The 22987-nt window shown below is 35.8% G+C and overlaps 3 protein-coding genes across 3 annotated transcripts in view; all 3 read left to right on the top strand.

The window, feature by feature from the left end:
- The window catches only part of LOC148911998 (uncharacterized), a 26590-nt gene extending 7550 nt beyond the window's left edge, over nucleotides 1–19040 (top strand). The window contains exons 4-7 of the mRNA XM_089027917.1: nucleotides 1340–1411; nucleotides 18264–18332; nucleotides 18452–18526; nucleotides 18848–19040. Of these exons, the coding sequence (XP_088884043.1) occupies nucleotides 1340–1411; nucleotides 18264–18332; nucleotides 18452–18526; nucleotides 18848–19040 (409 nt within the window). The remainder of the gene's footprint in view (nucleotides 1–1339; nucleotides 1412–18263; nucleotides 18333–18451; nucleotides 18527–18847) is intronic.
- Nucleotides 5589–7124, top strand: LOC148911999 (uncharacterized). The gene is made up of 2 exons (XM_089028315.1): nucleotides 5589–5976; nucleotides 6495–7124. The coding sequence occupies exons 1-2, from the start codon at nucleotides 5713–5715 to the stop codon at nucleotides 7122–7124; spliced, it is 894 nt and encodes a 297-aa protein (XP_088884441.1). The 5' UTR covers nucleotides 5589–5712.
- Nucleotides 18458–22987, top strand: LOC116286595 (uncharacterized). The gene is made up of 4 exons (XM_089028021.1): nucleotides 18458–19026; nucleotides 19274–19414; nucleotides 19648–21177; nucleotides 21410–22987. Exons 2-4 carry the CDS (start codon nucleotides 19294–19296, stop codon nucleotides 21709–21711), a joined length of 1953 nt encoding a protein of 650 aa, XP_088884147.1. The 5' UTR covers nucleotides 18458–19026; nucleotides 19274–19293; the 3' UTR covers nucleotides 21712–22987.

The raw sequence follows: 22987 nt of genomic DNA, 5'->3' as shown, positions 1-22987 counted from the left end.
CACTCGAACTTTGTTTATATCGTTACGCCTTTCTATTGTCCAGAATATTTCCAAAGTCGTGCATTCGAACACTTCACGCTTTACATTCGAAGCCTGATTGCTTTCCGAAACCATTCCGACTATGATAATTTGTGATTGCAATTTCATATATACTTCATACTATACCATTCTAAAGACAAAAAAATATTTTACTAAATAAAGTTTAACGAGAGTACAAGATAGTCGTGTGACAAGTGTTTTTCTTTGTTATTTGCTAGCTCATATGAAATTATCATAGTCGGGAGGGTTTCGGAAAGCAATCAGGCTTCGAATGTAAAGTGTGAGGTGTTGGAATGCACGACTTTGGAAATATTCTGGACAATTGAAAAGCGTAACGATATAAACAAAGTTCGAGTGAAGAAAGCGGTTGCATATTTAGAATTAGGATACAAATGTTTATGGAATTGAGAATATTATTTGACGGTTTTAAATTATTTCAATGAACTTGAAACTTTAGGGTATATGAATGCGTTATCTAAAGTAACTGACTTGGAAGTTAAAAAAAAGTTCATCATCGGATTATTGAGTTTGACCGTTTTTAGTAAAGACAAGTGAAATCTTTGACAAGATATCAAAAGGCACAACTTTACTAACTAGGCTTGAAATCATATTTCTCGAAATCGAATAACGCGATTTCTTTCCATTTCTCAGAAGGACTAGTGGAATAGTAACACAACACTTTCACCCCAAAAAATGCTTTTCCCATGTCCAGAAAGGAAAGGTTTCGGTCACATGAACTAATTGCTTTGGATTGTTTACATATTTGTTGCCCAAAAGTTCCGACGGCAATTACTTCGAAACGCTTCCATACAAATCTTCGAAACTTCGTTAACTTGAAGACAAACATATGAACTTTAAGTTCTGTTAAACAATTTTTAATACGAACGTCTGATTTCGGCAAAAATGGAATGTATAAAAAAAGACATGACGTCACTGTATTGCTATGGTAACTCCGATCATGATAAATTGTATATCATGTAAAACTTGAATCTATCTCTAGACATGTCATAATAATTTATTTCAAATTAACTTATTGGCAGCGACGCATTTCCTCTTCAAATTTCGAAGGTACGCCACAAACAAAACCCAGTCGAGCCACCTTAATGAGACATTCTTTGTTTACATGCTTCACAATAACTGCTATTAAGTGTCGTGACTTGTAAGCGGTGATAATTTTCGACTTCGAATAGATATTTGTAGGCTGAGTTTAACTTTATTTGGTTATATTTTGTTTCATCGACATTTATATGATTTATTTTATATCAACGAGCTTTCCACCGATTTTTCAATTTTGTTTTAGAATGATGAATAACAACAATATTGAAATCCTAACAAATGAAAGCTTTACCGGTGCAACAAGTCTAGAAACTATGTAAGTATATTAAATGTAACGAAATATTGCATTGCTCTAGTTGAGGGGCGACAAGAGGAGCACGCAAGCATAATCTTGACGGAATACGAGAGACTAGACAGCTTTTCAGAGTTTTCGACTTTCAACTGGAATGTAAAGAATCCGAGGAATGCAGACTTACGAGATTATGCCAGTGCTCGATTCAAACAGGTTTTCATGCGTACGTGAGGGAATTCGATCCGCAGGGATAATCTTCCTTAAGACCGGTTTAGACGGTACGATTTTCACCTACATTTATCGTATAAAACACGCTCACGCCATCCTACAACTCGAGTCGTAGCGTGTAAATCAAGCCTACAACTAGCCTATGACAGACGCGAGCGTGTTGTATACGATAGTTGTAGGCGAAAATCGTACCGTCTAAACCGGTCTTTAGCAAGCCCACCAAATCACTAAATACTTACTTGCATCTGCTTCTCCATATATTAATAGCTACTCAAGCCTCTCAAATAAATTAATAATATCTTCCACTAATGTTCTACGCCCGCACTTCCTAACCTAAGGTTACCCCTAGTATTACAAATAATTAGAAAACACAGACAGACAGACAGACAGACAGACAGACAGACGGACGGACGGACGGACGGACGGACGGACGGACGGACGGACGGACGGACGGACGGACGGACGGACGGACGGACGGACGGACGGACGACGGACAGACGGACAGACGGACAGACGGACAGACGGACAGACGGACAGACGGACAGACGGACAGACGGACAGACGGACAGACGGACGTTTAGGTAGGTGCACGAAACAAAGCGTTTCTTTGAAATAAAAGTAAAGCAGGAAACGATTTTAAGCAAGCCAGACTTTTTAAAGAGATAATTCAAGTTGTATTGACAAAAAGTTTTTTTGGCGCATGCTTTGAAAAAAAAAAAAAAAAAGAAATGGCAGACTCGTAGTTCTCAAAAACTTCCAAATTCTTTTAATAAGAAGAATTATTGGATGAGGTTGAGCATGATATCGTAAATTATCAAGACCGAGGCAGATAAACACAGCCGGCGAAGTCTTGATAATTTACGATATCATGCGATAACCGAATTCAATAATTGCTTTATTATACATTTTGTGTACTGGAAAAACATAAACATGAACATTAAATTGTAGAGACAAGAATTGAACGACATAATGTCGTGTGAAAAACGCCAAAATTTTAATTCAGAAATATAAGTTAAGGATTTCAGAAATATAAAGGTGACGGAGGCATTATTTATTAAAGAACAAAAACCCTCACTTATTATTGAACAAGGACAGAGCATCCAGTTGGGACTTCTGAACTAATAATAATAACTTGAACTTGAATTATAATTCAGTCGGGGGATGATCACTGGATCCAAATATCAAACAAATAAAGCATGTACAGAAAATGGTTTCTACGTATTGACTTTTATAAAAGTCAAGGATACCTTAAATAATCGTTTTTGTACATAATTCTGGAAATAAATACACATAATGAATAAATATAAAGCTACCACGCGTTGAATGAATTAGACTTGACGAAAACCTACAGTTTTGTAACACTCCTTGATCTACCTTTAGCTATATGAAAGCTTTGTTTCAATTGTTGTTGGTCTATTGTTTGTCCTAAAGCTATTTTTGTTCATTTGAATGCCGCATTTGCAAGTAGTTTTTATTTGTCATCAAGCGGGATCCCTGTGTTGTTAACACGGACGTACGGACGGACGGAAGTGACGTCAGCCGAGCCATGAAAAATCAACTCAATGGTTTATCATTTTTTCTTATGTATGGTTTCAAACTCTCTATATAAAGCATTGAGTTCAATTTCACCGAGTGATTAAAATTAATCACAATTTGCAATTGATTGCCTAAAGGTGTTCACGGTTCGAGGGTCCTCATTAACTCCACTCTACTTTCTTGATAAAGAAATTGAGTTAAAGTTTTTTGGCGCTTTGTTAGTATAGTATAAAATATATATATATAGGTTTTTATTAAATATTCATATTATTGTGTCACGTTTTTGTTACGAGGTTTCGTAGCCTCGAAAACACGCTAGCTTCGGTAGTTAGTTAAAGAACATAAGATTTACGGGTCATTTAGGATGTTTTGTCACGCAGTTTACTTGTGCTATATAACTTTACTTAAAAAAAAAAAACTTTTCCTTTGGAAAGAGAGAAAAAAGACCGAAAAGAGCAAATATTCCAAATGTATGGGCATTTTTTCCCAATGCCGCTGCCTTGACAACGTTCTTATCAACCAATCACATTTAGGCCTTCAAGTGCGAAAACTAAATAAAAAAACACCAAGGAAAAAAAAAAAAAAAAAAAAAAAAAAAAAAAGAAAACGACTTAAAACTTTTCAAGCAATTTCTAAAATCAAAAAAATCATAGTGAATCATGTGCCTTTAGAAATATGAGTATATCTTCTGCTTGAAAGCTATTTTGACTCCATAAATTTGTGACAAATACTTATTATATAATGGCAAACAATTTTTCTTTTGGAAGTTTTTGACATTTTAAAAAACAGGCATGCCAATGAAGTTAATATATACTACAGCTCCAAATTTATTAATATTCGTTATGAAAATTAAAAAAAAAAAAAAAAAAAAAAAAAAATTGAGACTTTTTATATTGTACTATTATAATGTGTTGTTAAACCTATAAAATGGTGTATTGTGAGGCTAGTTTCAATAGATATATAGATTTATAAAACACTCAAAAATATGCCAGTCACTAAATTGTTAGAAGAAAGAGAAATATAGAAACTGATGTCACAAAGTGAACTTTACCATTTATCTAAACCAATTCATGCTGGCTGCAAGTACAAGGACGGGGAAAGACTGCTAGCTGTCCGCCCTTTATGATATTTGGTCGATTTTCATACGCCATTTTTCGATTGCGGTAAACCATCTATGAAGAATGTGAATTATAAAATTCTCTTACATATTTTTCTTGCTTGTATTTAGCAAGGTTAATTCAAACAGTGATTTTTCAAGGAACTGTTGTATCATTGAACTGTTTGATCCGAGTCCTTTATTCGAGTCTTCATTAAAGAAAAGTTTAAGCTTAAAGCTTAAAAAAGCTTAAGTTTAATTATCTTTAAGATTTCAAATTCCGACTTCATAGCGGAGCTCCCGCGCGGAGCACCATACTTAAGAAAAAATGGAAAATCATCGAGTTGATTTGTTATGGCTTGGCTGACGTCACTTACGTCCGTCCGTTCGTGTACACAACACAGGGATCCCGCTTGATGTGAAAGCAAAACTACTCACAAATGCAGCTCTCAATTGCACAGAAAAAAATGCTTTAGGACCAGTTATACACCAAAAACAATTCAAAATTATTCATGTAGTCAAAGATGTATCAAGAAGTGTTCTTCAAGAATTCAGGTGTGTGTTTTTTTTAGCAAACAATCTTTGATTATTGGTTTTTGTTTTTTTGTTTTTTTTACAATCATTTTTCTCGACAAATCGACAAATCAAAGACTTTCTCTCAAAATGTGTAATATTTCTATAGATATATATAACACGGAAATATAACACGGAGAGAATATTACGACAAACAATGTTCGTCCTTTATATAGCTTTGTAAATCTTTAACAATTTGGTTGATTTTAACCAGCTATCGTATGTTTTTCATTCAAGTGTAGCTTTTTTCGCCTCCTATCGTGGGGTCCCATCGGCAAAACAAAGAAGACTTTCATTCAATAATTTTATATCTTTCTACAGATAATTTATTTGATTATTGAATGAAATATAGATTTACACCCAATAGTCAACTGTTTATTAAGCTGTTCGAGCAAGTATGATCATACAAATGCGCTTAAATTTGTGTTGTTGATAGATGTTATTGTATAAAGACGTAGACTTTCAATTTAAAAAGCATTCATTTAAAAAATATTCAAAAACATCTACAAATGCATGTCAATTTACTGACTAAAAAATTCGTCATTTTGAATTTTGCATTGTTGCATTTTGCATTATTTTCTATTTTGTCAAGTTTAACTGAATGCAAACTTTGTTTTTGGAAAACTTTTGTCGTTCGTGATTTCCGTATCGTTCTCACACATGAAAACAGATGAAAACTGGTAAAATCGAATCTCAAAATCTAGTAAGCTTAAGTTTTCAAGCTTCTTGAAAAGTAGTTAAGGCTTATATGAAAGAAAAATAAAACATATTAATGAAGAATTAGGATAAGAAAGCTATTTTTTAACTGATGACTTGGACTGGGACCGAGGTGATGGAGGCGTAAGGAAGGCGAAAGAGCTCTCTCCCGCGAAATTTAAAAATTAGAGAGTAAATGGAAAGTTTTTCTTCAGAAAGTAAAAGTAAAAGAAGAAATCGTTCATCGACAAGTTCAGCTTCAAGTTCAACAAGATCCCCAGATCAAAAAAAGATAAAAAGCCAACTCAAAGAGGAAGAAGACACGCTCGACATGTCAAAAGAGCTGAGCGAGAAGCTCGATTCAATCTTACACAAACTCTCTAAACTGGACGCTATTGAAAATACAGTTAACTCATTTCAACTATCTGTAACCGGCGGCAAGGCGCTCAGCTATGAATCAGATTGCAAGTGGTTTTGACAAAAGAATTTATTGAAAAATTCACACAACTTTACAATACATGAAAAAAAACGGGAACGAGATTACAGGATATCTCTTTACATCGAAGAGAATTCCTTGTCTTGATATGTGAAAATATCCGTAGACAACGCAACGTCTTCAAGAACTTTTACTACACTGATTTAAGCTTAGTTTGGGCCTACTTTTATGGGAAAACCTGCATTCTTAAGACCTTACACATCCTACGCAATGTTGCACGCCCTAGGCGCAAACAGGATGTCCCAAACACGAACTTACGTAAACAAGCGCCAAACCTAGGCATGACTCACTGTAATGTAATTACGTACGGAAATTATTTCTTGCTTACGCATTTTCCACGCAAACAGTTAACTAAAGAATTACATTCCTATGTGTACACGAGGCATTCCTAATTAAAAATATAGATTTATGACTAAATAATTACTGTCCAAAATAGTGTCTTTTGACTCTGTCACATATCACTCGATAATCTAAAAGAAAAGACTGACATTCTAGAGAAGAAGCAAGAAGACGTTTGTCAGGATATGAAGGAATTAAAAGGATCACTAGATTGTCAAGATCAAGCTGTACAAAACCTCAAGCAAGAAATAAAGAAGTCAGCAGCTAAAATTAAGTCACTTGAAGTTAAATGTGAAGAGGTTAGTACAAAGAATCTCTACCTAGAAGCGTATTCGAGGCGGGAAAACATCAAATTCCTTAACATAGAAGAAGACGACGACGAAGATCACAACACAAAGTTCATTCTAAGAAAATTTCTAGACGAAAAGCTAAGCTTCTACGACTTTGACACCGTAGAAATACAAAGGGTCCACCGTAATCCGGCCAGGAGAGACAGGAGAAGTAAACCAGATAAACCAAGACCAATACTAGCCAGATTCCTAAGAGCAAAAGATGCAGAGAGCATTATGTCTCGTGGAAGGGAGCTTAAAGGAACCAAGTACCAAATGTACGTGGATTTGCCACAAGAAATCCTTATAAGAAGGCGCGCTCGGATGGCAACACTAAAAAAAGCTAGAGAGAACTCAATTACAGCGTACTTCAGCAAAGCGGAGCCAGACAAATTATACATTAGGGGTCAGTTGTGGCCCGTAGGTAAAATCCTAGAAATTTAACTGATAATTTATTTTTTTGTTCTTCTTACTCTTTGAGCTTTACTTAATGCCTTTAATCAAGGCCATTAATCATGGTTGATCGAGACATTTCTGTCTCACATTTATCGATACACTGAAGTTATAATTTAGATATTAGTCATATAACTTATTCTCTTACTGAAATAATTGAAATCTTAGAAAGAATCGGGAAGAGCTTTAAGGCTTAAGACTGTCCCAAAATTCATAGTCTTGTGTTCAGACACATGCTCTTAACTTATTGTGTAAGTGTATTCTTATTTTGCTTTTGTTTGTGTCAAAAAAAAAAAAAAATTCTGATTCCCCTGCCAAATGATCATGAAATATTAAGGGTATATGTTAAGGAAAATGGATAAATGTACTAATTTCAATTTACTATCTTTAAATGTGAGAGGTCTTAGAGAATATGTAAAGAACCGAAAGATTCTCAATTGGATAGTTAAACATGGAGGAGAAAACGGAGTTACTTTCTTACAGGAAACACATAGTACAGAAGAAATTACTGATGAATGGTCAAAAAGAACAAGAGGTAAATTAATTATGTCTCACGGGACATCTAAAAGTAAAGGTGCAGCGATGTTATTTGGAAGCAAATTAGAATATAACATCAAACAACAGATAATAGATGCTAATGGGAGGTATGTTATTGCGTGGAGTGAAATACAAGGTAAACATTTTCTTTTGATCAATACGTATTTCCCAAACTTAGAGAATGATCAAGTAAAGCTAATGAACGAAATCGTAGAGATAATTAGCAAAATAGACTACCCCATAGATACGTACATGATATGGGGTGGCGACTTCAACTTTATTTTCGATCCAAATCTTGAGGCAAGTGGTGGAAATCCGACTCTTAAGATACGTTCAATTGAATCAATGGAAACTTTAAGTTTGAATTATGATTTATGCGACATATGGAGAATTCGGAACCAAGACTCAAAACGATATACCTGGCGCGGAAAAGGCCAAGGAATTCGAAGCCAACAAAATAAATTCATACATCGTAGGTTAGATTATTTCTTTGTTTCTAATGAATTACAACCATACGTCGAGAAAACCGATATTGTCCCGGCTCCTTCTACGGATCAATCCGCAATTAGTCTGAAGTTAAACATATACAAAAATGAGAAGGCAGGTCCATCATTTTAGAAGTTTAACAATTCTTTCGTACACAATGATGTATACTGCGCGGAAATAAAAGAAATAATTAAGAAAATTAAATCAAATCTGGATAAGGAAGAAATAAAATGTCCTCAATTAAGATGGGAGCTTATCAAATATGAAATAAGAAAATTTTCTATTAATTTTTCAAAACAAATTACAAAGAAGCGTCGTGAAACTCACAAACAGTTGGAATCGGAAATTATAAAAATAGAGGGAAAATTAGGATGGGAGAACAACGATATGTTGCTCAATGAACACGATGAATTGTTAAGAAGGTTAGAGGAGGAAAATGATTATATTACAGAAGGCATCATTATAAGATCTAAGGCAACCTGGTGCGAACAAGGCGAAAAAAGTACTAGATATTTTTTAAATTTAGAGAAGAGAAATAAAGCTAAAACACACATTAGAAAAATAATAAATGAAGACGGAACAGAAACAGTTAACTCTACGGACATACTTAAGAAAATAAAAAGTTTTTATCAATCGACCTATAAGAGCAGATCGGACAAAACGATTAACGAATGTACGGATTTTCTATCGCAATATGTGACTCCACTGGTCAATGACCAGGATAAAGAACAATGCGGACAATTAATGACAGAAAGGGAATGTCTAGAAGCACTTCAACAAATGGGCTCGTCTAAAACCCCTGGCAATGACGGCTTGACAAAAGAATTATATTTAGCTTTGTGGCCTGAAATAAAGGAAGATTTCGTGAGTTCTCTTAATGAAGCTTACATTAACGACTCACTGTCGACAACACAAAAACAAATTATAATAACTTTACTTGAAAAACCTGGAAAAGACAATAGAAAACTGGACTCTTGGCGTCCTATAAGTCTTATTAATGTTGATGTCAAAGTGTGTAGTAGAGTGTTAAGCAATAGAATGGCAAAATGTTTGCCTTATATAGTCAGTCCGGAACAAGCGGCGTTTATAAAAGGTAGAAACATCGAGGAAATACTGCGAACAATAAAAGATATAATGGAACACTTAAAACATCAAAATGAAAATTCACTGCTGTTTGCGGCAGATTTCGAAAAGGCATTTGATTCTATAGAAAGAAATTTTCTTTTCGCAGTGTTACAGAAATTCGGTTTTCATGAAAGCTTTATTAAATGGGTTAAAATTTTACTTCAAGATAATCAAGTATGTGTGGTTAATAACGGAAAAGTTACAGACTATTTGAAATATACAGAGGCACAAAGCAGGGAGACCCTATATCACCTTATCTTTTTATTCTAACAATTGAAATAATGGCCATAATGATAAGATGCAATCAGGAAATAGAAGGTGTCAGGATAAAAGAACTGGAAAAAAAGATGTTACTGTTCGCGGACGACACTACATTCTTTCTTAAAGATATTACATCATTCCAAAAAGCACTAAGAGAACTGGAAAGATTCACGCTCTTTTCTTCGCTAAAAATTAATGTCGCAAAATCTGAAGTCGGGTGGCTAAATAGTCGAAATCATTGTCCACCGAGAGAAATCCACCTTAAAAAATTTAAATGGAACAATTTTTGCCAGGATGGTATAAAAATACTAGGGATTTTCTTTTCATATAATGATAAATACAGTTACGAGAATAATTTTAAAAGAATTCTAACGAACTTCCAGCCAACCCTGTCACTCTGGAAGTCACGCAATTTAACACTATTTGGAAAAATCCAAATTGTAAGAACACTTGCCCTACCTAAACTTATGTATGTATGTTCTGTACTTCACGTTCCCGAGGAGTTTATAAAAATTGTCGAAAGCACGATACAAGATTTCATTTGGAATGGCAAAAAGCCAAAAATAAAACATAGCACACTTATTGGAGATTATGGAGAGGGAGGTTTGAAGCTAACAGATTTTCAATCATGTTTATTAATAAATGCCAATAGAGTAAAATGGATAATAAAACTATTTCAATTTAAGGAAGAAATGACAACAGTTAGTTTTATTCCATCGTTATATACGAAATCTATTGGTGGTTTTAGACATATTCAAAACAACTTCGACAAAAAAAGGATCCCTAAAACTATTCCACAATTTTATAAAAGTGCTCTTATTGCATGGTCGATGATCTCGGATGAGAATTGTACATCTCCAAATGCAGAATATAATCAACATCTATGGAACAACAAATATATTCAAATAGGAGGAAATTCCGTTTTCTATAGAGATTTTTCAGAGCTGAATATCAATGAAATATACGATTTATGCGATTATAATGGTTTTTTCAATTGGGAACATGCAAAATCAAGAGGACTAGCAGACAAACATTTTTTGAAGTGGGCCGGGATAATTCACGCAATTCCCGACGAATGAAAAACTCTCGTAAAAGGAAAAAAAATGTGAAAAAAAGAAGTTACAAAGGACTCTTAATATAGCAAATAACAATATTGATGTATTTAAGCTACATACTAAAGTATTGTATAATTGGTTTATAGAGAAAAAGTTTAAGAAACCAACTTCACAAAAATGTATATCTCGAATAATAAGTCCAGAAAAAAATTTGGATTGGACTATGATTTATAACAGAATTTATAAAACATCTCTAGACACTTATTCAAGATATTTTCAGTACAAATTATTGAATAACGTACTATTTCTCAATCGTGATCTGAAGAGTATGCAATCATCTGAAAGGAACATTGCACCTGATTTCAAAATAGTGCGAACTCTCGGGATTTACAGTTTCGGTCGATCTTCGGCACTCGACCGACATCACTCGACGGCTTGGTAACCAGGCTAAACAGGCGGGTTACATAGCTATCAATACCAGTCATGACGAAAACGTAGCTTAAAATGTAGCTTATTCTGGCGACATTAGAAAGATGTTCAACCAAGTTGCAGTACATCCAGACGACCAAATCTTTCATTGGTTTCTGTAGAGGAAGAGTCCTGAAGTCTCACCAACCGTACATAAGTGGGTCCGATTAAACTTTGGCGACAAACCACCGACAGACATTGCAACCAAACAAAATCAAATTTCTCGCCAAGTCTTCTAAAGATCAATTTTCTGAGGCAGCAGCAGAGCTCAGAGAACATGCTTATGTTGACGACATTGGAGGATCAAAAGAACAACTGTCTGAGGCAAAGAAAGTAACCGAGGACATTGACAAAATACTTGGTAAGGGCCAATTCCAGATAAAAGCGTGGCACTCAAACAGCAAAATAATTAATCAGGCCGAAGGGGAGCAGTACAGAGATCCACTTGGACACAGGTGGAACAAGGAAACGGATACCTTTACCTTCAAATAGAATGAAGTCACATCCCATCATCAGAGCTTGACAAAACGTATTTGCCTTGCTCTATACTCGCTTAACTCTGGGACCCTATTGGCCTTGTGTCACCAGTAGCAGTAAAGTTCCGAATTGACCTACAAGAACTTTGGAGCTCCTTCCTGAAAGTGCTCAAAAGAAGTGGAAAGAAAACCTAGAGGTGATGAATCATCTGCTGAGCTTCGAGTTCGAACGACAGCTGAAGCCGAATAACTTGACCGGTCTACCTGAAGTCCATGGCTTCTCTGACGAAGGGGAGTTTGCATATGGCGCCGCGATATTCCTCAGATGGGAACTAGAGGACGGGTCCTACAAATGCATCCCAGTTATGATTAAGCCGTTCGCAGAACAGCTCAAAAAAAATCCATCCCAAGACTAGAGCTTCTGGGATGTCTAGCCCTTACAAGAATGTGTAATACTTGTACAAAGGCGCTTGACTTTGCTAAGCTAACTGAGTGTGAAAGGACATTCTGGGTCGATTCGTCCAGAGTATTTTCCTGGGTCAAGACACCTCTCAGAGAATCCAAGCCCTTTGTCTCAGCCAGAGTAGCCGAGATCCAAGAGACCGTCGGCGTAGAAGGCTTCAAGTACATCAGATCAAGAAGTAACCCTGCAGATGCTCTTACGAGAGGGATTAAGCCAGAACAATTGAAGACCTGGTTGAACGGATCCGACTTCTACAGCGTCAAAAAGCCGAATGGCCCAAATTTGAGGAAGAGTCTGAGAGCACCGATGAAAGCTCTCCTCGACATGCTGCGACTAAAAGAGAAAATAAGACGGTTAAAAACACCGGAAGAGTCGCTGAGACCAATCCAACAAAGACAGCGTCAAGCAGCATGCCAAATACAACCCAGTCCTTGCAAGACTGGTAGAATCGTGTTCGACGTTCCAAAAGATCAGGAATACGCTAACCTTTATGTTGCGCATCGAAGTGCATCGAACAAAATCCTCAAATCAAGGACCACTCACAGTCAAAGAGCTGAAGAAAGCAGAAACTCAACTCTTCAAATGGAGCCAACGCAAGCTAGACGTGAACACACATGACAATAGACTAGTCGCACAGAAGGACGAAGAAGGGAACTACAGAGCACATGGACGCCTCGAAAAGATAAGGACCCTTCCGACCGAGATGCGTAATCCAATCATCCTTCCACGAGACCACCCACTAGTAGTAATGCTCATACTTCATTTCTATGGTCAGAGAAGGCTACAAGAGTCGGGTTCACGAAGCCAGGGAACGCTTCTGGATAATTGGTGTACGCAACACGGCCAAACGTCTTACTAGAAAGTGCGTGACATGCAGGAAGTTGAGGAAGAAGCCATTGGAAAAACTCATGGGTCAAGTTCCCAGCCTCAGAGTTGCCGCAGAGATGTCCGACTTTTACGAACACAGCACTTGATATGTTTGGGCCAGTAAACATAAGACTCTACCGTAAGACGCTGAAAGAAGCCCAAGTGATCATATTTACCTGCATAACTACCATAGCGGTACAATTGGAATTGGTGTCAGACAAAAGCTCAGACACCTTCTTGATGGCCTTCAGAATATTTGCAAGCCTTAGAGGCCACATTGAAATATTTAAGACAAATTTTTATATTTTGTAATTGTTATAATTTTCAGTTGACATTTACCTACCTAACTTGACATTAAGCCAAGTTCACATCGTACAGAAAATTAAAGCTTTTTGACAACGGAGTAAAAGTGTAGTTTTTAAATCAAGTAGCGCCCATTTACTATTGAAAATTGCACATGAAGTTCATTGAAAATTGCAAACAGCTGTCCACAGTTTATAGTTGAGGTGGCTCATTTTTTACGCGACTTGAAGTTTTGAAAGGCCCATTGGTCCTCTTCTTCAGTCGTTCCATACAAGGCTCGTAATTTACCTATTATACATGTTCTTATATGATTTCCGAGCGTAAAGGACTAACCTTTTGTTCGACTTTATGGGCTGTCTGTCACGTGACATTCGCCTTTCAAACAGAAAAAACAAAACACAGACGAAACTATAGATTGCGTCTCAAGATTATATAATATTTTAGATTTATTTGGTATCTCATGATGTAAATACTTTATATTCAAGTTGATTCTTCTTTTAATCCTTGGGAACGTAATGCCTGTAGGTAATAGCAAAATACCCGGCTGCGGCAGATGTGGAAGAGCGGAGAAGAAAGGTATAAGGATATTTTCAATCTGCGTCGTTCTGCGAAAGGCGATCAAGACAAAACATATGGCAAAAATATTTTTGAGATTACAAATCAGCCAGAGAAGTCGACCAGGACTTCAGGAGACAAATTATGAATGATAAAGTCTTCACATATGATAAGCTTCTGAAGATAATTGAAATATGTTTATATTGAACGATCGATGCGTTGTAGTGTTTAATTTAATACATTGTTGCTACTGCATTGTACACAAAAAGTAGAAACTTAAGTTATAAGAAAAACGGGATCCATCTTTTCCCCCTCTGATTAATCTATTGATGCTGTATTTATTACAGTTCAATCACCAAAAATAGAGAAAGTAGCGAAGAAAAAGTTACGATGCCAAATACGGAATATGGAAATAAAACTTTTCCCAATCAAGTTTCAAATCTTTGTGTATCCCTTTTATGACGCAAATTTTCCTGGGTCTTCTTCAGGCTTTATAAAGCTATAAGCTCTTACGCACATCTTAATAATAGAAATGACAATAATATAATAATAATAATAATAATAAAAATAATAATAATAATAATAATAATGTAAACTTTATTATGTTTTTCAAATTCCATCGTAAATTTCGCTATATATAGGCAATTTACGATTAGCTACTTGAATCTTTTACATTTAAGTACATGAAAGACATTAAAAACATTAATCATACTTTTTTTTCCACATTTAGTTGTAACGCCAAAGTTAAAACTTCATCAAGTCAGGGTTATTCCAGATTTTGTTTCTACAGCTAAATATATAATAGGTTGTTCGAATAGCAATGTTCATAATTTTCCTTATTACATATTTACGTTGGTTTTTGTCGAAACCTACATTTTCTAACATTTCAATAAATGTTGCACAATCATTACAAAATACTCCGAGGGGAACTTATTGAAAGATTAACAAACTTTACATGGCTATAATCACTATTTAAATCACTCTTAAGTTTTTTAATATTTTTTCTTCTTACAATCAGCATTATTCTTAAGGTTTGATTCAAAGCCAGCAGTAAGTTCCAATATATAGAGTGTACTAGATGTTCTTAAAATCAAGTTAGGGCGATAAATATCGCCAGTTATAACTAAAGGACTGTGATAATTATCAAGGTCAGCATAGAGAGTAGAATTGTCAATGGTTTTGAGTGATAAGGCAATAAAGTTGGGGACAGAATTATGGCGCCAGGTGAAGCGGTCGAGATAGTTTTGACATCCACCTACTATATGTAAGAGAGATTCGGATGAAATACAAAATCTGGTGATTGCGAGATACCTATTTTACAAGGTTTTTCCTGGTTGATAGAGTGTTATTTATGTAGCGTAAGATGAAGTTGCAGTTGACGTTCTTAGGAAGGTTGGATTGTGCCGATGAACATAAACCATTTAGTTTTGACAGGGAATAATTGATTACGTTAGTGAAGAAGAACCTTTGGGATAGCAATAATAATAATAATAATAATAATAATAATAATAATAATAATAATAATAATAATCATCATCATCATTTTTATTATAATTGTAATAAGGGTCTTTATTAAATACTTTAAACAGAAGTTACAGATTACTAAAATGACATCATAAATATATAAATAAACTAATTGCAATAAATATATAAAATATATACTATAATAAGATAAATACAATTTGCATATATTATTTTAAAAAGTTTGACTCTATGCACAATGTGAATTTTTAAAAAGGCTACTATTTATAAAACACTTTTTTAAACCTATTTGTGTTACATCTTGGTAATATAAATGAATGGGGCCCATTAGTACATCTAGTCAATCAATTTCTTATTACTTATACTATAAATATTCACACTGCACAATAGAAAATTAATACAAGAGAAAAGTAAATGCCACTCAAAATAACTATAAAGCTAATCTAGTTGAGCAACAATGTCCAAAGAATATTTCTGCATGTAAGTCGTTGGACGTTATTACAAGGGTAAATTTACTATGATAACTTTGATTATTATTATAAACAGTAATTACATTTCGATACATACAATATAAACAATATGTAACATAGGTGTTGAGAATAGTAGTTCGAGATCGTTTAGAGGAAGGTAGACAGTGAAGTGCACGAGTAGCATAATTTATTACATTACTCCATAACATTCTGTCTTTCTCATTGATTAATTCATTAATAGTTGTATATTCTTTGATTTATCCAAATTTCCTAGCTCTGCGTTGTAGTAAGTCTATACTGCTAAAGTACTTAGTGAAAGCAGCTATACTCCCCATACAGAAATACCATATTTAAATGTAGACATCATTAACGTTTTAAATAGATATTGTAACTCATTGATGGAATAGTGATTGGCATTACAGATTCTAGGGATATGCATTCTTCTAGTTGCTTTACACATCATAGTATTGAATTGTATGTCCCATTTAGTGGGACAGGATTGAAAAGTAACCCTCAGTGATTCCAAAGGGGGTCTTGTTAGTCTTACCTCTTATAATCATTTGCTTAGACTTATCTAAATTAAGTTTTATACTATTAAAATCAGCCCGTTCCTTGATATTGTTCACCTCAAGACTGGAGTTATATAGATTACGTATACTATTATTTCCTATAGGAATACAACAAGTTACAGGCAGCCCAAACAAGGTTCCTGTGTAGGTTTATAAGGGAATGTATGGGAATTATGATAAAGTTAAGAAAATTAAATGTTTCACTCAACAATTTGCTTCAAAACTTGTTGCAGTCGTTGCTTTTACTTTGTTCAGTCTTCTGGCGACGTTTCAGCGCGACTTGAGGCCATTTAGTGTTTTTTTTTTCAAAATCCGCTCTTCTCTACCTAAATAATGGGAAGGCTGGAGACTTAGCACCCGATATCGACTACATCACGCTAGAAAATCCAAAAAAAATCCCTCTCTCTCACCTTGAACCGCAATAAAAATGCAACATGTCAAAGGAACGATAATTTCTCTATTATAACATGTATTCTGAATGCGACGACGCCAAATATTTCCAGAAAGATCCTGGCTTAAAGTCGAATATTTGATTTCTTCTACAGCGTGTGATCGATGGTGTTCAAACGGCCGTTGTAAAGCGTGAGCGGGTCACGTTACATACTGCATTCTGATTGGCAACAAACCCACGTCTGTCGGGGAAGGGGAATTTGTTTCGAGCTTGGTATCACGTTCGGCCAATCAGAATGCAGTATGTAACGTGACCCGCTCACGCTTTACAACGGAACTGTCCTGTGAACAAGTGATATCATCTGCGCGCATACTTAATCATAACCGATTGCTCCAGAGCTGAACTTATGTCATTCACCATGACAGATACGAGTATTGGCCCGAGCACTAATTTACGATTGTCAATTGCAACTTTGTGTAGTACTCTATCAAAAGCTTTAGAAAAATAAAATGAGAGTACCTTAACAAAATTGTATTGACCATCAGGCCACTTAAGCCGCATGTGTTGGTTATAGTTATAGTTTCGTTATAGATCAAGTTCTTTGATAACGTGGGCTTCATAAGGTCGTTTCTGGAAAACCACAGACAGCCCAAACAAGGTTCCCTTGTATTGTTTATAAGAGAATGTATGTGAGTTACGACGAAGACGTGACTAATTTTTTTCACTTCATAATTTTCTTAGAACCTTGTTTCAGTCGTTGCATGTTCATTGTAAAGTTTTTTTGGGATGATTATTAATATTATGACATTGACTCTGATATCCTTCGGATTGCTGGCCTTTACTCAGTTGATTTAAGTTTTTGAATCTCATTATCTGCTCCACGTGGTGGTCAAACACTGAAATTAGTAAGAAGGCAAAGTTTCAGCTTATGACATGTAGCAAAGGAGAAATGGCATTGAATACAAAATGGCATATTTTATAAGGATTTATATGGGAAAATGTGCTGGAGGGCAAGCAATGCCCGCCAGCGCATTTTCCCATACAAATCCCTGTGAAATATTCAATTTTATATTTAATGTCATTTCTACTATAGTCAACATTATAAGCTAAAACTGTGTCTTCTTACTAATATAAAGGTGCTCTTTCCATTTCTGGTGTTCATTTTGAAACAACGTCTCTTTTTACGGGGGGAGGGTCACGTGACCTGTTGTTGCAAAAGGCCTATTGGAAAAGTTAAGCAATAGTAACCAGCAGGCATTACGGCCTCGGTCAATGGGAATTTAGATTGGTTCAGACTTCGGCACCATGACCACGCTTTGTTTCCGCATGAACGATGCTGTCATGTTCTAGACTGACTGGGTCACATTACTGATCACCCTGATCACGTGGTGTTTTAGTTAGAAAAGTCTCGCCGCCGGCCATTTTATGATTTACTTTGTGGCTAGTTCTTGTTTTCGATTCTTCACTGCTAAGAAAACAATTGCCATTTTGGAAGTCTGGTTTCACTGTCATACAATAAAAAGGGATAGTGATTTCATACTACGCCACTAACCCTTGCACCAAAAATGCAAATCTGTAACTGAAAATATTTATGTTTTTTCTCTAATTATCACCTCCCACAGAAATTTATCTGATAATCCATTGAAGCAAATCGCGCACAGCACGTTCTTCCACGAATCTTTAAAAACAGTGTAAGTATTCAATGAGCCGGTAGAAAACTCTACTTTGGCTTATATTGTAATTATTTATTTCATGATATTTACAACGAAAAATTCTAAAATCTTTTTTTTTTTGGTTCTTTGTCCTTCAGGTTTCTAATCAACATCATGCTCAAACACCCTTTGCTTATTTCAACTGCGTCGCATCCCATTATCTCATTTGTCTTGTAAGAAATGCAAATCATGTTTAAGTGAGGTTGGTGTATCAAAGCAATATCAGTTGCGCGATTTATTAACTTTGATGTTGATGACTACTGTAAAAAGCCGGTCATTTCCCGGCCATTGCAGTTGTTAAGCGATGAAATTACTAGTGCCCAAAGTAAATACTGACATAACGTAGAAAGAGCTCCCTGCATGCCGTGTGCCAATGTAGTACATATCACCAACTACTTGATTCAAAAGAGATCATACAACATCCACGTCCATTAAATTTCCAAGTCACAAGAAATTTCCAAGAAAAATAATTTTGATACCTTCCCTTTATATAGGCTATCATCAGATTTGGAAAGTTCTGCCATTATTTCTGATAACAACGATTATGATGCAATTCTTGCCGCTTCTGGTTATATATGTAAGGATTCGGGATTTTTTGAGACCAAATGCTCCTTTTGTAAACTTGGAACATACATTTCCAGTTCTGGTGATCGATGTGAAAGCTGCCCTGCAGGTAATTACTTTTAATATAGTTTTCTATTTAAGGGCGTAGCGACTTACACCACTGTAGTGTGATATCATATGTGAATTGAGTTTGTATGATGCGTTGTTCTCTCCTATGTTACAAGGGTTGTCTACTTTGTGTTAATAGAACATTGAATGTAGTGGTAGCTTGGGAGAGTGAAAACTGTCCCCAATTAGTGTGAAATCGCTAGAAAGACAATTGAATATAGAGCTTTGTCGATTTATCTATATTTCAGGTGGATTTTACCAAAATGAGATGTTGTACACTGGTATCAAGTCACACGGCGTGGGATGTAAGGAATGCCCTCATGGAAAATACGTTGCACCAGATAGAGCCCCAGGACGAGCAGAGACAGATTGTCAGTCATGCCCATTAGGTATTCAATGGTTTCTTATTGATGAAGAGTTTGCATAAATGCAGGAGTTTCATTGGCATTCTTCACGACGCATTATGGGCATGCCGATTTCATACCATAGCAGACATCATTATAGCTGCGGGCACGCCATATAGCATCTTTGTCTCATAACAACTCACAGTTTAAACTGGTTCGAGCAATTTCCGGCTATCCATATTTTAATTCTAATTATGTCATCATATTGCATTTGACAGGAACTGAGTTAAATACGTTTGCTGGTTTTCGTGCCTGTAGCTGTTTTGACGACTATTACCGACTCAATCGCTTTGAAGGCTGTCTTATCTGCACCAAAGGTTACATATGTGTAAATGAAACAATAAATTTGGAAACAGGATTCTACTGGAAGTGGAGCTCAAAGGACATATCGGAGCAATATCAAACGTTTTCTGCACAACTGCAAATTACGGATAAAGACTACGATCCCAATTTCATAATGTTCAAAGGCAGCATTCCTATAGCCTATGCTTGTCCTGTTGCCGAGTCCTGTTTGGGTGGTTTACATTCCCAGTGCAAAGTCGGTTATGAAGGTCCTCTCTGTGCCATCTGTGCAGCAGGTTACTTTCCATTTATATCAAAATGCGAAAAGTGTCCAACCATTCCCTGGATTGCAGGACAAATAATCCTAATTGTTGTTGTCTTCATTCTTCTATTGTTTGTCATATTAGGACACAAGAAAGGCAAAAATTCACAGGGGAGGACATTAACTGACATTATTCTTGCACGTCTGAAAATTGTCATCGGATTCTATCAAGTGTCTTCATCTACCTTTGACTCCTTGTCCTACATTAGCTTGCCAGGTCCACTTCTTTCGATCATGAAGTATGCCAAGATGATTCAGCTTAATCTCTTACAGATTCTTCCCCCAAGTTGTGTATCCAACTCGATGCATACAAATGCATATGCTCAGTTTCTCATCAGCATCGCCTTCTGTGCTGTAGTGGTTTTGTGTTGTCTCATCTTTCTAGTTTTGAAGAGAATTCAAATAACTCGCAATAATACCTTAAGCGTGTCTGCCAAGAATGACGAGATGTTCAATGTCAAAGTACAAAGCTACAAATGTTTATTCCTTGTTCTTTTCATCACCTTTCCGTCGACATGTTCCCAAATATTCAAGATCTTGCCCGAATCCTGTCACGAACTGTGTTCCCATTCCAATAGCCAGTGCAGGTCGTACCTTCGTGCAGACTATTCCATCGAGTGTGATGATAAAACTCACAGAATCTATGGAACCCTCAGCAGAGTAGCCTTGCTGTACACCTTCATCTTTCCATTGCTTTTGCTTGCTATCCTCAAGCGCGAGAGAGAAGCTCGGAAGAAAGGAAATCACGAAAGCACCTTTCCCGTTTTGCAAGGAACTAAATTCTTGTATGAAAACTACTCGCCATCTTGTTGGTATTGGGAGATCCTTGAATTAACGAGAAAGATTTTGGTTTCTCTGTTTTTGATCCTGTTCCAAGTTGAAAGTCGCATGGGCTTAGGAGTGACAACCATCTTATCCGGAGTCTACGCCGTGGTCTTTGCTTTGTATAAACCCATTGAAAATAAGTTTGAGCATTGGCTACAAATGCTTTCTTTGCTAGCGGGTTCTGTGAACGTCACCGTTGGTATGCTGCTGAAGATCCCATTAGAGGAGAAGTCATCCAGCATTAACAGCGAAACTGATGCTCTCATAATTACAGTTGTGCTCATGGCTGCCAACGTTGTAGTCATTGGGCTTATTTTAGGTAAGAAATAAGACGGAAGTGATTCAATGTGGTAATTTCTGTCTCACCTGTCATACAATGTTTTTCATTTGTTGGCTGGGTAATAGCGATTTCGGAGTTGAGGGAGGTACTGGGGTAAATTGTAAATATAATTGCATTAATTAACAAAGTCCAATATCGAGAAGCAATGACATTATTCATTTTTATAGTTGTCTTTTCTTAACAATCACGACTTTCTTTTACTGTTTTGTAGTCACATACATGGCTAAAATCATCTCAGCTATCAACGAACTAAGAAAGACCCCACGATGCAATCTTTTGTGCTTTCTGAGTGTCGTGCAGCTTGCAAGCGATGCTCCAGGCATTGGAGAGAGTGTGGATCAAGATCTTGATCGAACAGAAAAAAGCCAAGATGAGATGTTAACTTGTGATGTAGAGCGTATCCAGGAGGTGAACATGGATGAAGAAAATAGTTCATGGGTTGATGACAAACTTGGAAACAACCAGAGCGAGTTTGAAAAACCCGAGAAGATAAAGATCAAGAAAAAGATATAGATTCATGGATTTCTAAGAGCTAAAAGATTTTGTTACTGCCTCCAAAACTATATTCATGTTTTATGCTAACGTATGTTCGCGCGCTTAAATTCGACAACTTTAATATATTTGCGAATAATAACATATAAAATTCTCTTAGGATTGTGTTAGTTATGATAATTTGAGTTAGTTTATGTACAAAAACGTGTGCAGATTAAATAGAGAATATTCAAAATAAGTTTAAGCATAAGTGCATAGCAAAACAGCGTCGCAAAAATTGTGTTACAAGACCATCCCTTTCTTCGTTTATCTTAATATTATAACATACGTCATTTATGGCTGCTTTTGTTCTTTTGTATGTATCTTACTGATGTTAAAGTGCTTATAAGCCTTATAGAATGCCTTCTTGATTTGAAAGCCATCATAGAATAAATAAGAATGGTCTCTACTTTCCTTTTGCCATCTGTTTTCGTTGCTGAGATTCAATATGATTCAAAATAGTAATTGCAAAATGATGACGTCACTTAAGTGACCAAGTGAAAACTCCAATTATCATATTGAAAATATCTCCACGAAAATTATTCCAAAATGGCGCTGACCCGTGTGGCAGCAGTATTCGGTAACGCAACTCTAAAAAACACAGCTCAGCATTAATTCAGTAACTCATAAAAGGCTAACAACATCGTTAAAAAGGGAAAAATTAGATAAATCCACATTATTTAATGATAATTCTTAGACTTTACAGCACAACTATTCTCTTAATCGTAAAAAAATATGCATATATTATAAGTTGAAGCGGAGCTCTCCTCCTCTCGACGGTTGGACGTCGACTGAATGAATTTATATTTTTACCCTTGATGCACTGCAAACGAGTGTACATCTTACTGTGTAGAACGATCGTAACTGAATTAGCAACATCAACTGTCTTTTTAGTGTTCTCATTTAGCGAAATGTCAGGTAATGCAAACATGATATCCCCTCTTGGTGAATATACTCTTCACTTGTTATCAATTCAACCCGTTCTCGTTAAACATCTTCCGACAATTTGTCTAAAATATTAATATATTTTTATTTAACTTGCCATCACCTTTTACTGAAAGGCCTGCAATAAACACAGCAACAATGGGATTTTGTAGCTATACGTTATGTAGCTAAATACTTAAAAGCGCTTTTTTTTTAAATTTAAAGACATTGATGAATTAAGTTGGTGGCAATTTTTCTGTTTAACCTTTTTTGCAATCTTTAAATATTTTCGAAACAACATTTGGCGGTCTCTGTGATTTGATAATGACGACGA

The sequence above is a fragment of the Actinia tenebrosa genome, unplaced genomic scaffold, assembly GCF_029948245.1.
Source record: "Actinia tenebrosa isolate PJP-AT-01 unplaced genomic scaffold, QUT_ActTen_1.0 PGA_scaffold12__29_contigs__length_12842862, whole genome shotgun sequence".
Taxonomy (NCBI): Eukaryota; Metazoa; Cnidaria; class Anthozoa; order Actiniaria; family Actiniidae; genus Actinia; species Actinia tenebrosa.
The sequence above is the reverse complement of the archived record's forward strand: the minus strand, read 5'-3'. Positions and strand labels throughout refer to the sequence as shown.